This window comes from Halichoerus grypus, chromosome 6 (genome assembly GCF_964656455.1).
Source record: "Halichoerus grypus chromosome 6, mHalGry1.hap1.1, whole genome shotgun sequence".
Taxonomy (NCBI): domain Eukaryota; kingdom Metazoa; phylum Chordata; class Mammalia; order Carnivora; family Phocidae; genus Halichoerus; species Halichoerus grypus.
The window spans coordinates 171,247,733-171,270,171 of NC_135717.1; the positions used below are offsets into that span (position 1 = coordinate 171,247,733).

Below are 22,439 nucleotides of genomic sequence, written 5' to 3' on the forward strand. Positions count from 1 at the left end.
ACCTTAACCAAAGGGCATTCTAGCACGGATTGGTATTTCGGGCGGGCTGGAGATGGCATCTCCCCGGCTCCCAATTCTCCTCCGCTTATTTCAAGGGGGCAGGTTAAGGCAGGACTGGAAAATGCCTACACAGTTGGGCCCCGGAGAGGACATTCGGGGAGCTCCGGTCTCCCCGTCGAATCCTGAGCATTTCCCGAATCGGAATCAGGAACCAAACGGTGCCCGGACCCGTCTCTCCCAGGGAGGCTGCACGTCGGGCCTGGCTCAGAAGCGGGTCGGGACCTGCGAAACTGTGGGGTCTCCGGTTTCGGCAGCAGGAGGCGGGGCGCCCGCCCTCGCCGCTTCCCTGGCGGAACGCAGCGTTAGACCCGCCGGCACTGGAGCTGTGCGGCGGCGGCGGCGGCGGGGGGAGGCGGGGCGGGGCCGGGGCGGCAGGTCGCGGCCGAGGCGGAGGAAGCAGCCGCCGCCCCAGCTGAAGGAGTGTGGACGGGGGCTTCCCGCGGGAGCGGGCGAGGGGGAGTCTTTCGAGCATTTCCACCCGGCTCGATCACGTCGGCTCGGCCCCGCCCGGCCCCGCCCCGGCCACCGCCTCTTCCCCAGCCGACGCGAGGGCCGGAAGGGGGGGGGGAGGGACCTGTACCAGCGCCTTTAAGAGGCGTGGCCACGCGCTCCGCCCCCACCTGCCCTTCCCGCGCCAGCAAGGGGCGGGGTACGGGAGGAGGTGCCGGGGCGGGAGGGGAGCGAGGCGTGCGCTGGTGCGCAGGCGCAGTGGCCGGACGACAGACCTTGTGTTTCCAAAATGGCGGCAGCGATGGATGTGGATACCCCGAGCGGCACCAACAGCGGCGCGGGCAAGAAGCGCTTTGAAGTGAAAAAGGTTGGGTCTCGCCAGCGCCTTCCTCAGGGAAGGTAGAGAGGCGCGGATCTGGCTGGCAGGCCCGAGGATGACCGAGGCGCGGAGGAAAGGGCTTCATTTCAGGGCGTTCCTGGGACCGGGTACCAGGAAAGGAAGCTGGGGGGCGGGTCTTAGAGTTGATCGGCGTGACTGGGGCCCACTGCCAATGGCAGTATTGGTTTCGCTAGGAGTCTGAGGGGCCAATCACGGAGGCGCTTATTGCGATACGCGGGGTTGCGACTTGGCTGAGAGAGCCAAGCGCCTGAGCTGTCACTGGAGTGGTGGAGGGGTGGGGAGGAGTGGGTGGGGTGGATGGAAGGGGGAGTCGGAGCGATGCGGTGGGTGGAGGATGGGGGCAGTGCGGCGAAAGCCGGGACCTGAGTTCCTACCGCATTGGAGGCCTCTGAGGAGCCCCGCTGGTGATCTCCTTGCCCCGCCTCTTCCCGAAGCCCGGGGTCCTTCTGATTGAGGGACCCCAGCCCGGTCCTCGCCTAATCAAGGCCTCCCTTAGCCCTCTTAGTCCTCGTCCCCGCCGAGTTGAAGTGTCTCCAGTGTAACAACTCTTGACTCTTCTGAGAGGTCTGTTGGTTTGTCACACAGACGCCACAGTCCTGTGGTCATATCCAGAATCGATTCCCTCTGTCCAAAAAAAAAAAAAAAAAAAACACCATGGTGGAATTTGTTAAAAAGAAAACGCGAGCCCAAACCTTGTGTCATTTAGGAAGGGTTGACTACTAGTGGCGAACGACCTGGTGAAAGTGGGAAAGCAAAAATGTGGAACGTGTCTTTTTGCATGAAATGCCGTACAGTGGTTTGCCAACAGTTTGGGAGAAAAGTGCCGATTCCCACATAATATCAAATAAATCTGTTCAAAATGAAGACTCTGGGATGGGGAAAATGTTACTCTTGGAACATCTGGCTAAACACTGACAATATTCCCCCTCCTAGTGCTTTTTTGGTGTTTCATTGTGGGCACTGCGTGCTCAGTAACAGCCAGCAGCCATATTGAAGAATAGAAATAGGGGTTTTTTTCCTTCAAGTTGAAGCTGTCGGGTGAAAAGTGCTGAAGAAGTTGAACTAGACACTGAGAATTGGGTTTGAAAGAGATGAAGGTTTTGGAAGTGGCACCAAATTAGTGGATGAAAAGGGAGTTTGGGAATATTTGTAATTGCAGAAGCCAGAAGATTGAATTACTTAAATGCCGCTTTCAGATGAACTCTTAATTGGAATTATCTTAACTAAATATGAGTCTGGGCATGTAAAAGTTGAGAACATCAGTTTATTTGATAATAATAACTAACCAAAATTCTAGTGAATTCTAGAGTTTGTTGTGAAATAATCTTGTAAGATTTAAGTGGTGACCTTGCTCTGTGTACTGACACTGGGTAATTAGTTATCCAGCTTATCCCACGATTACCCATTTTATGATCCAATCATCATCTTAGTTCATTCTGTTCCTAGCTTTCACCTCCCCACTCATTCTTTCAAAGCTGCCTTGAAGAGCAGATATTTATCTGTGCAGAAATTGAGTTCTTCAGGGGAATCTGTACAGAAATTCAAGTTTGTGCTTATTAAACCTAAAACAGGCACTTAAAAATTATTCCTGATTTTCTTACATTGATATGGTTGACTAAATTATTGTAAGCTGTAGGAAAAAATAAAGATTAATCTGTGTTCGTATACTCAACTGTTTGAAGAACGGGTGAGCACACATGTAGCCTGCTGTGGCCCTCTGATAAAATAAATAAGAGTAATGTAATATCCCCAAACTCTTGTGGCCAAAGAGGTGATAACTGCAGGTGCAGCATGAAATCCTAGAGTGTGTGTGTGCCTGTGTTACAAGGAGAGTGCATTGTTCCCCCTTTTTCTCTTTGCAGTGGAATGCAGTAGCCCTCTGGGCCTGGGATATTGTGGTTGATAACTGTGCCATCTGCAGGAACCACATTATGGATCTTTGTAAGTAACTGGAGGAGAATGGGAGGAAGTTGAGAAGTTACAGAGATTGTGGCTATCCTGATGTGACCAAATTTCTTCTTCCCAAGGAGATATAAAGCATAGTCAGAACACTTGGTGTCTTCTGCCTCTAGTCCGTTGGTATATTTGAAATAGAGTAGATTTAATGATATCCTGGAGGCACACTCATCTCTCAGAATAAATATACTCAATCTAAAGATGGCAAGCACACATTTAGAATGAGTTGTGGACACAGAGGCACTGTTGATTATTCCTCTGTATTTCCCATCTCATACCCAGACTCAAAGGCAAAAATAGTGAAAGGAAAAAAATAAACTTTGAGCTAAAATATTCTACCAAAGCTAGTTTTTGCTTGGCAAGATTTATAAAGAAAGAAGCCAAATAAGTAAGGAATTGCAATGTTAGCCCCAAAGTTAAGAGGACATCACTGCCAACATCTAAATAGACAACTAATTGCCGTAAAGAAAATTCATTTAAATCTCCTACATCTTCCATCATGTATAGTAGCCAGCACATGGTGAATTTGATCATAGCTGTTGATGGACTCAGGATCCTTATAGTAATCAGGGCAAGTATATTGATCACACCAGGAACAGTTGAGGTTACTTTTTCATCCAGGTACTAAAATGGTTTGTTACGGAGATCAGGTATGAGGTAAAGAAATTTCAGCTTTCTAGAGTTGAATTTACAGGCACTTAGTTTGAAAATCACTCACCTGCCTCTCCAGCTTCATCTTGCACCACTCTCCCACTCACTCTGGTAGTTTCTTTGGCTTTCTTTCCATTCTTGAAGTGTCCGTGCTCTTTTTTAGAGCCATTACATATCCTCTTCCCTCGGTGTGGAATATTCTCCCTCTTCTCTCCACTACCTTTACCTAACCCAGTACTGTCCGATCTAAATATGAGCCACAAATGGAAGTACATACGTAATTTAAAATTTTCTGGTACCCACATTAAAATAAAAAGATACAGATGATTTGCATTTTATTTATCCTACTATATCCAAAAAAATTTCATTTCAACATGTAAATAATATTTTAAAGTGAAATATTCTACATTCTATTTTTGGTACTAAGTCTTTGGAGTGTATTTTACACTTACAGCACATCTCAATTCAGACTGGGCACATTTCAAGTGCCCAATAGCCATATGAGGCTAGTGGTGACTTTTTTAGGCAATGCAGAGTTAAGCCATAGTTGGTCTTTAGATCTTACCTTGATCTAGCTCAGAGATGTGTTCCCTGACCATACTTAGATACACACAGGCTGTGACAGTTCTGTTAAATATTCCCAAGACCTCCTATAGTTTCCTTTGTAGTATTTAATTTAGTTGGTTCTCTGTCATGTCTATGTTATTTACTGCTCTATTCCCAGCATCTAGCATAGTGTCCAGTACATAATAGGTTCTCACTAAGTACTTGCTCAATGAATAATAAAAATACAAAATAGAGGAATAGTCTGTGATCATTGCAACTTGGAAAGCACCAATCAAATACCATGTGTTGGTAGTTTGTTGCCCTTGGTTTCTTTGAGTTTTGACCCTGTTTACCTTTCACACAACAGTCAAAGCAGACAGCAGCTACCATGATGTTTAATACAGATAGAAGGAACCCATCACAGAAAAACATATGCACAGTTTTAAATGTGTTCGGGTGGGGTCTTTGATTACATGCTTGCCAATTTTGTTGCTGTGCATTTTCATAAGGAGTCGTGCCCAAAACAAATTTTATTTTCTTGGGTCTCTCTTCTGTAAATAGTTAATGATTCCAAATAACCCTGTCCCCCACTTCCTCACTTCTATGTTTAAGTCATTTTGTGTCTCTCTGGATGCAAGAGAATGTACTTCTTGGGAGGACCACAACAGACAAAGGCCATTAATACTCTGTCTTAGAGTTGAACACTTAAGGGATCAATGTAGGTCTTCAGTTAGACACCTACCTACTCTATGATATATTTTAAATGTTAGATGAAGTAGTAGAATATTGAACTCTTTTTTTTTTTTTTTAAGATTTTATTTATTTATTTGACAGAGAGATATAGTGAGAGAGGGAACACAAGCAGGGGGAGCGGGAGAGGGAGAAGCAGGCACCCCTTTTTTTTCTTTTTTTAAGTAGGCCCCAACATGGGGCTTGAACTCAAAACCCTGAGATCAAGAGCCCTATGCTCTACTGACTGACCCAGCCAGGCACCCCAGAATATGGAACTCTTATAACAAAAAATTATGAAGTATTTTCAAGTCATGTCTTTTTAAAATTTTAATTGAGAAGTTGTTTTTTTTTTATTTCTTAAGGTTTTATTTTAATTCCAGTTAGTTAACCGACAGCGTTATATTAGTTTCAGGTGTATAGTATGGTGACTAACACTTCCATACATCACCCGGTGCTCATCATGACAAGTGCATTCCTTAATCCCCATCACCTACTTAACCCGTCCCCTCACCGTCCTCCCCTCTGGTAACCATCAGATTGTTCTCTATAATTAAGAGTCTGTTCTCAAGTCTTGTCTTTTATTCATTCAATGAATACGCACATCCTGGACATTTTGCTAGGCACCAGGATAAAACAGTGACTGAGATCAAGTTTTTACCCTTAAGAAACATACCCTTTTGTTTATCACAGACACTAAAGAGAAGTCTGGTTGCCACAACTGGGCTTGCCTTCCTTTAAAAAAATAAATGGATTCAGGCACCTGGGTGGCTCAGTCGGTTAAGCGTCTGCCTTCGACTCAGGTCGTGATCCCAGAGTCCTGGGATCGAGCCCCACATCGGGCTCCCTGCTCAGAGGGAGTCTGCTTCTCCCTCTCCCACTCCCTCTGCCTGCCGCTCTGCCTACTTTTGCTCTCTCTCTGTCAAATAAATAAATAAAATCTTTTTGAAAATAAATAAATAAATGGATTATGATTCTTGTAAAAAGACCTTTTTTAAAGCTGAAAATTAGAATCTTGATTTAGCAATGGCCATTTTCTAATAAATTCTGGCCTGGCATTAAATGAATAATTATATACATAGCCCTAAATAACTAAGAGTGATTATGGCTGTGCCCAAGTTGGACTCTTCTATAAAGCTTTCTTGGTCTGAAGACTTCCTCTTTTGAGTCAAAATTGACACTACATGCCCTATTCTAGCTTTGTATTTATTGTATATTGCCCCGTTTCTTTGTTCTAAAGAGTTGCTGAAAAACACAATCTCCTAGGTTTTCTCCATTACCTCAGGTAATCTTGTTCCAGATGGAAGAGGGCATCCAGAAGGGTGTAGACCCAGCCTTTGCCGGTGAGAAGTTAGCCTCCTCCTAAACCACAGGGCTATCCCTGTTTTGAAAGTGTGAAATCTGTCTGCTTCCAAGATGAAACCATTGCTTCCTTAGCAGTCCTTTGGTGGTAATGCTCTTGTATTGAAGTTTAAAAGTCTCCAAGCTTTATGTATCACATGCACTAAGCTTCTGCCTTTGCAGGGGTATGACAGGAACCCGTTATGTGCTGCTTGTTTTGGCTGCTGTAGGTTGACAGTGGACAGTTACTTTCCCTGTTTAAATGAACCACTCAACTCCTGTACTCACTCTGCACCAACAGCTCAAGAACATTTTCTGTTTGAAAACATTTTACACTCGTATTTAGTAATTTTCCTTGCCACATCCTTTCTTATGTAGCATTCTAGATTGCAATCCTATCCCTCATATATTTCTGTTCTTTGTTAGGAATTACCAGGTAAAGAATGCATATATATTTGGCCCCCGTTGTCTCTGTTTGTAGAAGTGGTTTTGTTTGCTTATTCAGGTACCGAGAGCCTACTTTGCACTTGGCATAGAAAGACAGAGTCCCTTAAAAATACTTTGACCTAGAAAAATTTAAACATGATAATGTACCTTGAAATAGTTGTTATTTATTTTAGTAATAATTATGCCTCTTATTTAGCTAATTTCATAATACACTGCACTCACCTGAGAGGATCCAACTTGAAGGACATCAGATTTTATTTTCTCTACTTTTGAATATGGTAGTGCAGTCACAGCCCCAGTAAATCCTTGAATATACTGCATAGACCCTAGACTGTCCACTCCTATCAGAAGGAAAACCCTTCTCTTTGTAGTGTGAATCTGGTAGCAAAAGGAAGTTCTGTGATTTCAGACCCCTTGCCTTTCATATTTTTGAAGAATGGAAAAAATGCCTTATGGCATATAATTTCCCCCAAGACCAAATAGACCCATTCACGTCTCAGCACTATTTGCTTACAGTTTTACTGTTTCTCACCTATGGAAGTTTGAGGTAATTGTCTCCTATTAGTCTTTCCTGAAACTTTTTATTCTTCAAATGGGAGACTCCATTTAGTTACCACCTTCAGAGAAAGCAAATTAGACATTATTAATTCTTGTTCCTTGAATATTTATCCCCAGTAGAGCTTTACTCGTCAGTTCTTGATCTCAGTCAGATTTGTATTCTATTTAAATTCCTCTCTCCTCCCCTCTGTGAAATTGATATTTGGATATATTTGCCATAATGTGCTCTGTTCACCAGACAGAATCACCTCAGGGGTAGTAGACATCAACAAGTGCTGGGCCCCAAATCTCTAACCCATTGGCCTAACAGATTTGCTTTGTTTGACAGTGTTTTAAAGACATTGGAGTTTGGGTGCTTTCACACAGCATATGCTACGGTTTGCCACAGGCCTCTTCCCCCTCTTTTATTTTGCTTCTGTCCCGGTTCCTATGTGTCTGCCTGACCCCTTTAGAGACTGGAGCTTGTTACCCAACTAGGCCATCCTGTTGTAAGGGCCTAAGAGGCAGCATTTGCCAAGAACAGGGGGAGAAGATGCCAGTTCTCAGCACAGTAAGAGTTACAAGGTAGCTTTAGGAATTTACTAAACTGACCAAACTAGGAGAAATCACTTTCATTTGGACAGGTCAGGTTATGTTCAGAACTAAAAAGTGTCTTTTCCTTCATCACTCTGTGAACAAGGATAGGAAATCGTTGCAAAGCAAACTGTTAAGTCACATGTCTGCCTTCTATGCTTCACCCCTTCTTACACTCATTAAAAAACAATTATGACTAATGAACCGCTTGATTTTGTTCAGGTTTGCACCACCCTCACCCCTGCCTCTGCCCAAATCCTGTCCTTGTGTTACTGTGCAGGTAGGGCTGCTATAGATTGAAAGGTGGTTGCTCAGGAGGTCCAGTGATCTTGTTGCTCTTGTTCCCACAGGCATAGAATGTCAAGCTAACCAGGCGTCTGCTACTTCTGAAGAGTGCACTGTTGCATGGGGAGTCTGTAACGTAAGGAAACATCTTTCCCTATCAGCATGGCTTGTAAACATATTACCACTTTTCCTGCTTTGCCAGTCTTGAAAATAACTAGGAAAAAAAATGCCTAGCCCACCTTTCTCCCAAAAGGTATACAAATAGTAAAAAAGATTTTAAATCTTTGTAGTATTCACCTGTTATAGGTTAAAAATTATTAGTTATTGCAGGGGCACCATTTTGTCTTAATCATAAAGTGGACCCACTTTTGTTAGCAACACTTTGGGGATTCATCTTTGGGAATTGCCTGCAGAGCCTGTGGCAGTCTTTGGAATATTCTCCCGTTGGTGCATATCTTTACCTTCTTAACATCTTTTTTTAGGGCTATATGCCTGTGGAACTAAGTTTGGCGAATAAATCGTGTGTTCAAGGGCCCGTGTGTGTGTGTTTTAAAGTGTGGCAAATGTACTAGGTTAGGATTTTTTTTTTTTTTAACGTGGCTCATGCCAGAAATGTTTTGTCCAGCATCATTGGACTGAATGTACAGCCTTCCACGGTGTGACAGCTGTGAAGGATAACAACATCAAATATGTTATTTCTAGCATGTGTTAAAAAGTCATCTGAATAGCCATATAGTCCCACTCGCATGAGCTAAAATTGTCCTGTCCTTCTGTGCCAAGGGGGAAAAAGGATCCCCAGCTCCCAGCATGGCACAGGCCTAAGGGGCTCTGGAGTCAGACCACCATTCCCTGTCTTTGACTTACTTGCTAAGTGACTTCAAATAAGGTATTTGACATCCCCAAGCCTGGGTTCCCTCATCCTATAATCAGGATGAAATGATTTTATCCTGCCACATAGGAGACATAAGTGTCACCTTTGGGGGAGGGGGCTGGTTACTGAGCAGATAGTGACTATCAGTACTTCGGCCGAGCGGGCTGGGGCTCTGCCCTACCCGAGCCTGTGCTGCACCTTCTTCATTCTGCCAAGGCCCTTTGAGCAGTTCCACAGTAGCCAGTATTGGCCCAATTGGATTTGTTGTTTATGGGGATAAAGAAATAAAACATATTGGGCTCTTTGCTCTGCCTGACATTTCAGGCATACACTAAGGGCCATGTTATTTTTTGGTGGAAGGAAAAGGAAGTGAACTTCCCTTAAATTTGGCTAAGGCGAGACTAGCTCGGGGAGCCGGCCACAGAGAAGAACTGGCATGGTGTGTCAGAGACCTTTGGACCAGTGCTGGCTTCTAGTTCTGGGTCTTCTCACCGGCTCCATGAATTAGGCGAGTCACTTGATTTGTCTGAGTTTCAGTTTCCTGTCTGCAGAATGAAAGTAATACTACCTGTCATGATTGCTTGCCAGGGTTGCTGAGGCTCCAGTTAGGTAATACATGTTAGCATCTTCTGTGAACTGGAAAGCACTAGGCAGTGTACTTTGAGACTGCTAAATGTACCCATCAACAGACCGTAGGTTATTAACAGGAAGAAAGTTGGGACCAGAGTGGTTCAGTGATGCTGTCACCTGCTCTGTAGCCTTATTTGCAGCCCCTCATTCCCTCCATCTTCCGAGGTAGTTGAGGTATATAAGGACCCTGGACTGCTGCAAGGTGCCTCATGGGGGCAGGGAGTGGGGGGCCGGTGGAGAAAGGCCTCTTGAATACCCCTAGGTGAACCTGTCCCTACTACCTGGTGATTGAGGAAAAAAATGCCTCAGCTTTCTGCTTTCTAGAAGTTTTGTTTTTTTCTCTTTTTCATAGTGAGTTGTATGAGAGTCAACGAGTTGCACGAAAGGGATCTCCTAAAGCTCTCGCCCTGGGAGAGTATTTGTCCTGTTGAGTGCCCATAGTGTACTAGCTGTGGATTCCACTCTTAATTACCAAATTCTGCTTTTGTCTTTATTAAAAGACAATGGCCATGATGGCAGTCCACTGAGTGACTCTTCTCGAAGGTCCACGCATGTTGTGGTGGGGCCTGCTGACCAGATTTCGAGGCTGTTACTAAATCAAGCTTGCAGAAGCTTTCATTCTGTTGGGGTGTCAGCATTTCTCCCCTGTCCCCACCTGAGCCAGCTCATCACAGATGAGATGAGGGGGAGCACTTGTGCTGCTGTCTTAATACTCTGCTCCAGTGAGGTATTATGAGCAACATCTGCCTGTCACTCACTCACACCAAAAAACTCACACAGATTTTCCTTTTGCCCAAATCTGAAAGTCACCTCCTAGTTCCCTGTCAGTAACCAGCTTTCTTGGTACTCTGGCCATTTTATTTCTGGCCTTGATCATGAAATAAGTCGTTTGATGATCTTTCAGCTGCTTGTGTGCAGTTTGTCCATCATAAGGCTTCCTTTTACCCTAATTTTTTTTATCTCATTCTTTTTTTAAGAGAAAGTGCCTCACCCCTTAAAGGCTTACCAAGTACTGAGCTGTTTTAATATCAGTACATCTTTGAACAAATCTGGAAAGAAGGTCTTTTGAACAGAGCTGAGCTGGGTGTGGAGAGATTGGGGATGTGCCCATCTTGGCTCTGGGTGGGCGGCAGCGGCAGGAGACGTCGCTGCTTCTGGGGTTCCCATTCTCCAAGGTGGGGGAGGGGCAGTTGGGGACAAAGAATGGGGAAGTTTGAAATCTGCCTGTGATCAAGGGCCTCCTGGCATGTGTCCAAGGAAAGTAGAAGCCTCCCCTTACAGGCTGAAGAGGACCAGGAAGCCACATTCCATCTTCCCTTTAGAGAAGGGGAGAGAGCGCCCTTGCCAAATAATTTCTTTTTGTAGTGGTTACGACATTTCTAACAGATGTTCCAGTGGGAATGTCCTATACCTACCAAGGTGTAAGCGGTTGTTGACCTTTTGCCTCTCATTGTTTGTTGTCTCCCGTTGTTTGCTGGCCCCCCGTGTGTCACCAGGCCGCTGCCCTTGAGACATACTATCAGTAGATGGCTGAGCCTGCACAGAATGATTTTTAATAAAATGTGTCTTCTCTTCCAGCATGCTTTTCACTTCCACTGCATCTCTCGCTGGCTCAAAACACGGCAGGTGTGTCCGTTGGACAACAGAGAGTGGGAATTCCAAAAGTAGGTGTCTCTGGCTGTTTTGATGTTGTAAGACTGGGTTCTGTGGTCTGTGCCATCCTTGAGTCACCTCAGGCTGGAGGGTGCATAGTCTGAGAAGATGGAGACAGGGAACATATCTTGTTTTATAAACGAACTTTTGGTTCAACAAGGACTCGTCTATGAGGAAAAGGCACAAAGGTGTGGCCGACATTAAGTTTGCAGCCTGGAGTTTCCCAACTCCCAGGGTCTGTGAAAGTAGAAAATACGAGAATCTGCAAACTATTAAATATTTCCAGAATCACCTCCATAATAAGGCTCCCTGGGCTAACCAATGTCAGGTGTCTTTGCTTTGGGCTAGAATCATATCCACCTATCCTGCTTCATTGGTTTATCTCATGCTGATTAACTCTGATATGGTATTTATGGCTATCTCAATTAAATTATTAGTATTACACAAACAAAACATGACATGGTAAATTTTTTAAAATTCAGATAGTCAAGAGGGCATACCAAAAAAATTAATTTCCCACCTTAGTCTCCTAATCTTACTCCCGAAGGTGACCATCAGCTTCCTAGTACCTCCTATCTCCGTACATGTGCATTCATGTATGTGGGTGGATATACGTATATAATTTTAACATAAATATGAGCATCCTACATAGTAATTCACTTTGCTTTTTCATTTCATACATTTTGGAGTTTTTCCATATCCGTATATATCAGACTACCTTCTTTCTGATGGGTGCAAAGTATTTTTTATGTTGATGTACCATAATTTATTTAATCAGTCCCTATTGATAGACATTTAGATTTCAAATTTTTCACTTGAAAATAGTGTGTAGGGTTGACCATCCTTACACATGAATCTTTGTGAATATGTGCAGGTATATTTGTAGCAGTAATTCCTAAAAGAGGAATTTCTGAGTAAAGAATGTGTACATTTTTATTTTTGATAAAGTCAGATTTTCCTTTCCCAAGAATATGTTGTAATTTACACTCCCTCTAAACAATGCAGCAGAATGCCCCTTTCTCCATTTCCTGCTGAGGCTCTATTATCAAACTTTTCCATCTTAGCTACTCTGATAGTTGAAAACTAGTGTTCAGTTGCATTTTTTGAATTTTGAGTGAGATTGGCTACTTTTCATATGTTTTTATGCCTCTCTTTATGTGAAATGCCCTTTTTTGTTGCTGTTGAATTATTGATCATTCGCTTTATCAAATTTTTTATGAGAAGGGGGATTTTTATTTAAATATGAGTTTTGGGGCGCCTCAGTCGTTAAGCATCTGCCTTCGGCTCAGGTCATGATCCCAGGGTCCTGGCATCGAGCCCCCGCATCGGGCTCCCTGCCCATCGGGAAGCCTGCTTCTCCCTCTCCCCCTCCCCCTGCTTGTGTTCCCTCTCTCGCTGTGTCTCTGTCAAATAAACAAAATCTTAAAAATAAATAAATTAAAGAAATAAATATGAGTTTTGATTAATAGGATATAATTAAGTTTAAAAAACAAAAAATGGGGTTCTTGAGCTTGTTAAATGTTTAGAAATCCCTTATTGGTACAGTTATTTTGCTTTTACACTTCATTATTTATTTTGGTAACGAATTTTTGGAAGTCTTATCGAATGTACCTTCTTTTTTTTTTTTTTTTTTTTAAAGATTTTATTTATTTATTTGACAGAGAGACACAGCGAAAGAGGGAACACAAGCAGGGGGAGTGGGAGAGGGAGAAGCAGGCTTCCCGCGGAGCAGGGAGCCCAATGCGGGGCTCGATCCCAGGACCCTGGGACCATGACCTGAGCTGAAGGCAGACGCTTAACGACTGAGCCACCCAGGCGCCCCTGCACGTTCATTTTTTAAGAAACCTGCCAAATACTCGGTGTTCAGCTCATACCATTATCCTTCGTTCAGCAACGTGTATGCTACCTAATGTGTAAGATACGAAAACGTGTGAGACAGTCCTTCCCCATCCTCGGGAGCTCGAGTTCTGAGTAGAACCATGAAGTCACACATATCAGGGCAAAAGCACTTTTCTACATTCTCAAGAGATTGGTAATTGGCTCTCAAGTAATTGGCTCTGCCATGGAGCAGGCTCCAAGTTCTGTTTTGGACCCAGACTTTCCCCTTTTGCCCATTAAATATTCCCTGGACTGAGCCTCGGCAGTGGGGGCTTTGAAGACTTCTTGTGTCGGGCTTTGACACCACCGCTGTGTCCAGCCAGCAGCCTTGTCACAGGGCCGTGCTCAGCAGTGCTTTGTGAACACAGATTCCTAAGGAGCAAATGATGGCATCCTTTAATGTGATGGACAACTTCTGGGTTTCCCTCCAGTCCACTAACAAACACTGGAGCTCTACCCTGTGTGGAATTTGGCACAACCACTTTTTTCTAGACAACATTCACATAGATTTCATACGAGAAGTGCTTAAAACATCTAGTAGTCCTTCAGGGTGATCGAAGCCATGACCCAGAGTTCGAGTGCCCTGGTTATTATATGTTAGACTGTTATAAGTATTTTATTTATTTTTATTTTTTTTAAGATTTTATTTATTTATTTGACAGAGAGAGAGAGAGAGACAGGAGAGAGGGAACACAAGCAGGGGGAGCGGGAGAGGGAGAAGCAGGCTTCCTGCTGAGCAGGGAGCCCGATGTGGGGCTCGATCCCAGGACCCTGGGACCATGACCTGAGCCGAAGGCAGACGCTTAACGACTGAGCCACCCAGGCGCCCTGTTATAAGTATTTTAATCAGAGGCTAACTGTCCATAAAGAACCGGACAAAAGATTGAGTAAGATAATAATGAAGGATTTTTGTTCAAGCAGTCCATTTATATGTGGAAGAAATTTCCCAGCCTTGTTTGTTTTTATATAATCTTGTTAGAGCCAAATTTTGGCTTTTGGGGAAATCAGAAATCACCTGAAATCCATACCTCATTTCTCTACAGTTCTCTTTCTGTAGTGCTGAATGTAATCAGGGCGGAAATTGGACCTGGTGATAGATTTTGAAATTGAAGGCGGTTCAGTGACTATTCCCCATATTTACCTGAGTAGCAGATTTGAAGTGAAAATAAGCCGCAGTCGGAAGGGGAGGCCGAGTGCTCAAAGGGTGTCTGAGCCACTGACTGGCGCCACCAGAGCAGCTCCCTGTCACAGCCACTCGTTCTGACTTTTCCCCTTCGCCTCCCTAATACTGCCCACATCTGTCTGGTAACTGGAAGGAGGATCAGGTAGGTATAGTTGAGGCCCATGGAGAGACTGTCACTAAGAAGAGGGTAGTAGGTAAAATGTTAACGCAGGATAAAATAAAAGGGGCAGAGACTAGTGTCAGCCCAATCTTGGAGTACACTTGTACTCACATCTTTTAAAAGTTTTCATTACATCTGCTCCTATGTTTTAGCAGGTTTTGTAGTCTCAGGAGGAAATTACTAAGGAATTAATAAAATAATTTACTTTGTCTTTCAGGTATGGGCACTAGAAAGAGAATTCTTCCATGGAGCTCAACTGTTCTGTTATTCATTTAATGACTTGCCCCCTGTTACTTAATTATAAATTAGATAGAACTGTGTCTTTTCTGCTTTGTCTTTTCAGTTTGCTATTCCTGCAGCCATATTGTATTCTGTGTCAAATAAAATCCAGTTGGATTCTAGAACAGATGCTGTCTCTTGTGTATGTGAAAAAGTGAACATAAATAAAGGGTCCCCTCTTCCTAGGTTAGAAGGCTTCCTTTCAAAAGTGAGATGTTTCTTCATTAGAGCAGAATTGTCCTGTGAGCACATCGCTTGGTCACAAGGAATCCTGGTCCACAGCCTGATCATCGATGGCAGTCTTGGGCAAGTCGACTCTCTGCTCCGCCCTTTCCCCTATAGAATGGCTCCTAAGAACTAAATGGCATCATATGTGCACAGAAAGAAGCTTTGTAAACTGTAAAACCACTGTACGAATGTTAACCTTGACCATGTATGACCTGTTGCTTTCTCTTCTTAGTTTAGAAAAATAAACGTGAAAAAATCTAATATGTAATTTTGTCTGGCAAAAGAAGAATTTATGGACTCAAGTTGAAAATTGATGTCACTTAAAATGGAATTAAAAAGAATTCAAGTTGCCTCTACCACCACCATCTTTTGCAGTTTGTTTAAAATGTCTTGGCCATGGGGGTGCCTGGCTGGCTCGGTCGGTAGAGCATGCGACTCTTGATCTTGGGGTCACGAGTTCAAGCCTCATGTTGGGTATAGAGATTACTTTAAAAAAAAAAAAAGTCTTGGTCATGGAAGGAATTGCCAGTTCTAAAACTAACTCAGTGGTGATGTAGTCTTTAACTGAGAAACAGTCTAGTTTACTGTATTGGTTCTCAAAGTATGGTCTGAGGACTCCTGGGGGCTCCTGGAACCCTTTCAGGAGGTTCATGAAGTTCCTGTTCCACTACATGGCGGCATGAGGCCAGCTTTTCCTTATATCCTCCAGTCAAAACAACGCACTGAATGAAGAAGCAGGCGGGAGGATCCAGCTGTCTTCTATTAGATACAAAAGAGATTTGCAAAAATGTAAAACAGTGCCACTCTCTGATTTTTTTGTTTTGAAAAATAGTGGCTTTTAATAAAAATATTTGTGTTAACATGATGGGTTTTTTTCAAGTCTTTTAAATTTCTTGGTTTTGATTTCCATTATATATATATATAGATGTGTGTGTGTATATATATATATAGATGTATCTGTAGATGTTCACCCACAAAGACAAAAATTCTTCGAGGTCTTTAGTTTTTAAGATCATAAAGGGATCCTGAGAGTAGAAAATTTAAGAATCTCTACCTTAGTGATTAAGAACTTCGAAGTCTTGGGACGCCTGCGTGGCTCAGTCATTAAGCGTCTGCCTTTGGCTCAGGTCATGATCCCAGGGTCCTGGGATCGAGCCCCGCATCGGGCTCTCTGCTCCGCGGGAAGCCTGCTTCTCCCTCTCCCACTACCCCTGCTTGTGTTCCCTCTCTTGCTGTCTCTCTCTCTCAAATAAAATCTTAAAAAAAAAAAAAAGAACTGAAGTCTTAATAAACCTGGATCAAACCCACCTTCCTGGGGCACCTGGGTGACTCAGTCTGTTAGGTGTCCAACTCTTGATTTCACTCAGGTAATGATCTCAGAGTCATGAGATCGAACCCCGGGCTCTACACTCAGCGCAGAGTCTGCTTGAGATCCTCTCCCTCTGCCCCTCCTGACGCTCATGCTCTCTAAAATAAATAAATAAATAAATCTTTTTAAAAAGATTTTTTTCCTCCGCTAACAGCCAGGCATACAGCAAGCACTCATATCGAGGGAGGTAGCTGCTGCTGTTGCTGTTAATTTAGGGCTACCGCCCTTGACAATAGCCTCTTTTAAACCCATTTCAAGTGGTCATTCAGACTGCGTGAATACTTAGGGTAGCGAACACACAACTTTTCACATAGATGACTAAGTATTTGGTGAGTTCTGCTTGAGTACTAGTACTATCGCTTGCAGAGTACAGAAATCCAGCTTCTGCTGAGGTAAGGGACTTTTATTGGCGGGTATGGGGCCATGTAATGTAGTCGGAGAAAGGGCCCTATAGGGTTACATTTGGACGGAAGAATGAATGGAACCAGGGAAACGCTGCTGGGATTCCCCGCTACTCTCACTAGCCTCATAAGGCAGAAAAACGATGCTGCCACCTCTTCTCCCACAGGTGCTACGCAAGAGGGACCAAGTTCTGATTCCCCAAATCCCAGCTGCGTCAGGTGCCCATAGCGGGACTAGTCGGTAGATTCCTGTGGAACATAGTGACTGCCTGAGAACTCCGTTGGCATGGAGGGTAACAGTTCCCAGAAGAACGGGAGGGATGTGGGACAGACAACACAAGATGGGTCTACTTGGAGACATGCTAGGGAGTTTTTTCCAACATTGAGCAAAAACATCTTGTAACATATATATCCAGTTATTCTTGTGGTGCCTCATGAAACTGGTGGACATGAATCTTCCCTGAGATATTAGTGAAATTATTTTCTGAGTGCCGGCTGTACGCTAACCTAGAGGACACAGCTGAGTCAGACAAAATCTCTTCCCTCAAAGAGCTCACAGGACTAGTAGGAGACTGCTGAGAAAAGGAATGAATATGGAAGTTCATTCTGGAGAGCTTGACAGGGCTCGGTTCTGGGCTTGATCTTGAAGTGCCCATTCTCTCTTGGTTTTCCTTCTGTCAACTCTGGTGCCTTGTAGGGGCTCCTCTTCTTCAGTCCACCCTGAAGATTCTATCCCCAGGGTTCCGCTCTGTCTGGGGGACGGCATCCTCACCCCTAGTCCCAGTCGCGTCTGGGAGCTGATTGTGCACATCTCTTCCCAAATCCCCTTCTGTTTATTTATTTATTTTTTTTACGATGTTATTTATTTACTTGTCAGAGAGAGAGAGCACAAGCAGAGGGGAACGGCAGAGGGAGAGGGAGAAGCAGACTCCCCGCCGAGCAGGGATCCCAGGACTCTGGGATCATGACCTGAGCCGAAGGCAGATGCTTAATCGACTGAGCCACCCAAGCGTCCCCAAATCCACTTTCAGTAACCTCACTTTGGTAGTTTGAAATTGGCCAAAGTGGGTGTATTTCACACCACAGAAATTGGGAAATGCTGCAAATCAGAGCTCCCTTTCCCTGGAGAGCCTGTTGTTACCAGCACACTACTGCATAGTTAGCCGTCTTTAAGATAATGGTATCCAAATGTGTCCGTTGTCTATCCCCAGCTGTGTGTCTTGTAGACGCTGCAAGCTCAGGATGTCAACCATGACTGACCTATCGTTTTCCCAAACGTCCCCCTCCTCCTGGATGACCTAGCCTGGTTAATAGCATGGCCACTCATCCAATTCCTGAAGCCACAGGCATTCAAAAGGCATTTTAGATACTCTCCGCTCCTTCGCCCCTGCATGTAATCATGAAATGCTCTTCACTCTACCATTGTGCTCTCACTAAAATCTGTACCCTCTCCTCCATTCCCGCTGCCACGGATGGAGCCCAGGCCTCTGCATTTTTCTCGAAAATAACTGCCGTTCCCTCTGACTGGTCACACTGTCATTAGTCTCTTGGCTGCAACCTGAGGTGAGTCTTTAATTTTGTCTGATGCCCCTTCCACTGATTGACAAATTCCCCACTTTGAAGGAAGCCGAGTTCGTTTCCCATCAGACTTTGAACATGCCTAATCCTGGCTCCTCGCAGCTGGAACCAGGGAGGTTACCTAACCTCCCCCGGACACACTCACCCTGCCACCCACTGCGGCCGTGGGCAGCAGGCCCGGCAGCACCCAGGGCCCAGTGCAGGTGGCAGAATGGGTTATGACATCCAGCGTTCAACAGTCTCAACAGCCAGCACCTCCCCAAACTGGTTTTGCGGCAGAGTGTTGGCTGGGGTCCCAGCGGCTGCCTGTTTGCTGAGCCCGACTCCCCATCATTCCTGGTGCCGCTGTGAACTCTCCAACACGCTTTCCTTTTTTTTTTTTTCCCCTTAAGATTTTATTTATTTATTTATTTGAAAGGGGGGAGGGGCAGACGGAATCTCAAGCAGACAAGCTGACTCTGCACTGAGCGCGGAGCCCAAAGTGGGGCTCTATCCCACGACCCCGAGATCATGACCTGAGCCCAAACCAAGAGTCTGACACTTAGCCAACTGAACCAGCTAGGCTCCCCTCCAACATCCTTTCAGTGTCCCCTCTGCTAGAAAAATCAGCCAGCAATTTTCTTCTCAGCTCTCGTTATTATCCCCTCCTGTCCCTACCAGTGGGCGCACACCTTTTCCTTTTTCACTCCTTTTTTTTAAAGATTTTATTTATTTATTTGACAGAGACACAGTGAGAGAGGGAACACAAGGAGGGGGAGTGGGAGAGGGAGGAGCAGGCTTCCCGCGGAGCAGGGAGCCCGATGAGGGGCTCAATGAGGGGCTCGATCCCAGGATTCTGGGATCATGACCTGAGCCAAAGGCAGATGCTTAACGACTGAGCCACCCAGGCGCCCCTTCCTTATTCACTCTTAAAGAATTCCTAAAAAAGCCTATCATTTCATTATAGTGTCCTCTGATATTTTTCACTCATCTCCTCAGCCAACAGATCACTCTTCTAATTGTCTATCTTTTCCATTCCTTGTTTGTCCCATGTTTTGATTAGGCTCTTTTCTTTTTTCTTTCTTTCTTTCTTTTTTTTTTTTAGAGAGGGAGAGACGGAGAGGAAGAGGTGGGAGAGGGGCAGGGAGGGAGAATCATCAGCAGGCTCCACGCCCACTGTGAGCCCGGGCTTGATCTCATGACCCTGAGATCATGACCTGAGCCAAAATCAAGAGTCAGATGCTTAACGGACTGAGCCACCCAAGCACCCCAATCAGGCTCTTTTCAAATCGGAATTCACTAAAGACTCGATTCCTTGTGTAAGGACATTATTTTCTTTAGATGCCCCTTCTTTCCTTTCTATTTGAATCAATTTTTGACCTACCGTAGAACACCTTTTGGGGGCCTCTTGCCTCCACGGAGCCCGCTGTCCAGCCCCCTAAACTGGGCCTTCACCCTATGGTACACAGCACCTCACACAGCCTGTGTGTGTAGAGTTCTGCGCGTGTCCTGGTTCTGCGCGTGTCCTGGTTCTGCGCGTCTCCTTCCGGCCTTGCACAAGTAGCTTCAGCCGGTCTGGCTTGACCCTCTGTGCTCCTTCCAAGAATATCTCACACCCCATCCAGTCAAGCTCCCTAGTCCCTCGCCTCAGAGCTGGCCCTGCAAGGCAGGTCCTCTTCCAGGCGCCTCTAAATACACACTGGGCCCCTGCCTCCGTAAGGCCCCCAGCATGGAGGCTTCCTCTTTTCTCTGAACTTTTTGAGATCTCCCCCGACAGTGAGGGCATATTTCTAGCTATGATGAATTCTGAAACAGCACGGTGACTTTTGCCAAAGTGTCCCCTTCCTTCCCCTTTAGTCAGAGTAGCCTTAAGTAGCAATTTTTCAAACTAATTGTGTCTACATTTTGGATTCTGAGACATGAAAGTATCCATTACACCAAAGTAGAACCTATCATCCTATACTTACAGGAGAACTAAACTTTTTTCAGATGCCTTGATAATTAAATATTCTATTTTCTGCCAAACTCCTCTTCTCATGACGGTTGCCTCTATCTGCCATCCAGTCAAACAGGTGAGAAAACTTAGAGTCATCTTTAATGACAGCTTCACCCTCATCCCCAATATCTGGGCAGCCGCCATGTCCTATCTATCCAAGATCAATTTTACATCACTTAAATCCACTCTCTTCCCTCTTCCCCCACTGTGTAGGCCTTTAGCATCACGTGGGTCATTGAAATGGGTTCATTTATCCCCTCACCTATAAGAATCAGGAGCCCCGATAATAGAAAGTATCATAAAGAATAATCCCGGGGCCCAGTTCTGTAGACTCTGAAGATTCTGCCTTTTCAACAAGCTCATGTTCCGTGGGTCTTCTAAACTATATTCTCCAGTCTTCAGAAAGGATCTCCATTCTTCCACAGCTGTTGGAGAACATGGCAAAGACAGTGGAAGAAGAAAGTTATACCTGCCAACTATTTCTCTTTTTATCCCACTAATGGTTAGATCTCACTGAGTTTTGGAACTTCCTTTTTTTTTTTTTAAAGATTTTATTTATTTATTTGACAGAGAGAGACACAGCGAGAGAGGGAACACAAGCCGGGGGAGTGGGAGAGGGAGAAGCAGGCTTCCCAATGAGCAGGGAGCCCGATGCGGGGCTCGATCCCAGGACCCTGGGATCATGACCTGAGCCGAACGCAGAAGCTTAACGACTGAGCCACCCAGGCGACCCGAGTTTCGGAACTCCCTGAAAATACAATGACTCAAAGGTATAAAGACATAGAAACAAACTAACACTAATAAAATGTTATAATAATCAGACGATGGGACTTCAATAGGGCGGAATGTTATTTTTCAAAACTGTAAAAACTAAAAACACTGAAAAGTATTTAACTATACGGTGCCCAGAGGAAATAGAATCATCACAGGCATCGTGACGGCAGCAATCTATAAAAATAGACAACATGCAAAAATGAGATTGCAGTTAGGCAGATTAAATGATGGGGCATTTTTTAACTGTTTTCATTTATTTCTGCTATGTTTTCTCTTGCATTTAAAATCGGGAAAAAAAATCCCCCTAAGCAGCTAAACTGTCTAGTTTTCAAAAGGCTCCATTCACCAACATGAGTGACTCAACCTGTTGAAGCCTTATCCTCACAAGTTACCACTTCCATAAATGCTCTTATGTACACAAGGAGCCTAATTGCTCCTCCATCAGATCTTTGCTTTTGAACAAAGTCAGCTGTGGGACTCCTTGTCTCCACTCCCACCCCAGCTCATCTCAGAGACACCTGAGACTATACTTAGCTGCTTGCACCACCTGGTCAATCTCACCCTGTTCATTACCCACCCACTGTGTATTGCAATAAAGATGGCAGAAACTGGAAGGCTCTGGAGACTTTCTCTCTCTCCTTGTTTTATCCGAGTTCCCAAGCACCTCTTGCTTCCTTATATCCTTGTCCTCCTGAGGATCCAGCATTATCTGTATATTTTTACACTCCTATTCAGATTTTGACCTGAGGCCTTCTTGATTCCCAGTGTCCTCCTATAGGGAGAGGTCACATGAACTTAGGTTAAAATCCTGGCTCTGCTACCAGCACATGAAGTGACTCTGAACAAGCCTCTGAGCCTGGGTTCCTTACCTTTAAAATAGGGATAATAGAGGCACCAGGGTGGCTCAGCTGGTTAAGCATCCAACTCTTGATTTCAGCTCAGGTCATCACCTCAGAGTCATGGGATCAAGCCCTGCATCAGGCTCCACTCTTAGCACAGAGTCTGCTTGAGATTCTCCCTCTCCCTCTGCTCCTCTCCCTGCTCATGCTCTTTTTCTCTCTCTCAAATAAATAAATAAAATCTTTTTAAAAATTATAAAAAAAATAAAATAGGGATAAGGAGAAAAAGGTATATGACTAAGGATACTGTGAAAAAATGAGAAATAAAGAAAATTAGATGGCCCACTGAATGGGCCCAAGAATGGACCGTAAAGGGACCGAGGGCATTAATATATCCAAATAAATAATATGTTGATTTCTAAAGGGGATTAATCATAGAAACCCCAAAGTGGGGCTTCACTGAGGCAAAAGTAGGCAGTGCTTCTCTGCAGAGGGAGCAGCCTTGGCCAATAGATTTTTAACTATTCACAGCCCATTGGCAAAGCTAACCTCAGTTCTGGAGATCTTCACCTGATAACTTTAAGTATTTGCATCATCTAACTTTCAAGAACCTGCCCCTGGCTTT

The 22,439-nt window shown here is 44.5% G+C and overlaps 1 protein-coding gene across 1 annotated transcript; it reads left to right on the plus strand.

Moving 5' to 3' along the window:
• Window positions 1-718: 718 nt before the first annotated feature.
• RBX1 (ring-box 1) lies at window positions 719-15,234 on the plus strand. The gene is made up of 5 exons (XM_036072613.2): window positions 719-877; window positions 2,773-2,851; window positions 8,062-8,132; window positions 11,076-11,161; window positions 14,589-15,234. The coding sequence occupies exons 1-5, from the start codon at window positions 800-802 to the stop codon at window positions 14,599-14,601; spliced, it is 327 nt and encodes a 108-aa protein (XP_035928506.1). The 5' UTR covers window positions 719-799; the 3' UTR covers window positions 14,602-15,234.
• The last annotated feature ends 7,205 nt before the right edge of the window (window positions 15,235-22,439 follow it).

Bases quoted from the DNA above. Each gene is read 5' to 3' on its own strand.
- RBX1 (XM_036072613.2), top strand. From the start codon at position 800: ATGGCGGCAGCGATGGATGTGGATACCCCGAGCGGCACCAACAGCGGC. The intron at 2,852-8,061 runs GTAAGTAACTGG...TTGTTCCCACAG, and splicing joins GAACCACATTATGGATCTTT to GCATAGAATGTCAAGCTAAC. The intron at 8,133-11,075 runs GTAAGGAAACAT...CTTCTCTTCCAG, and splicing joins TTGCATGGGGAGTCTGTAAC to CATGCTTTTCACTTCCACTG.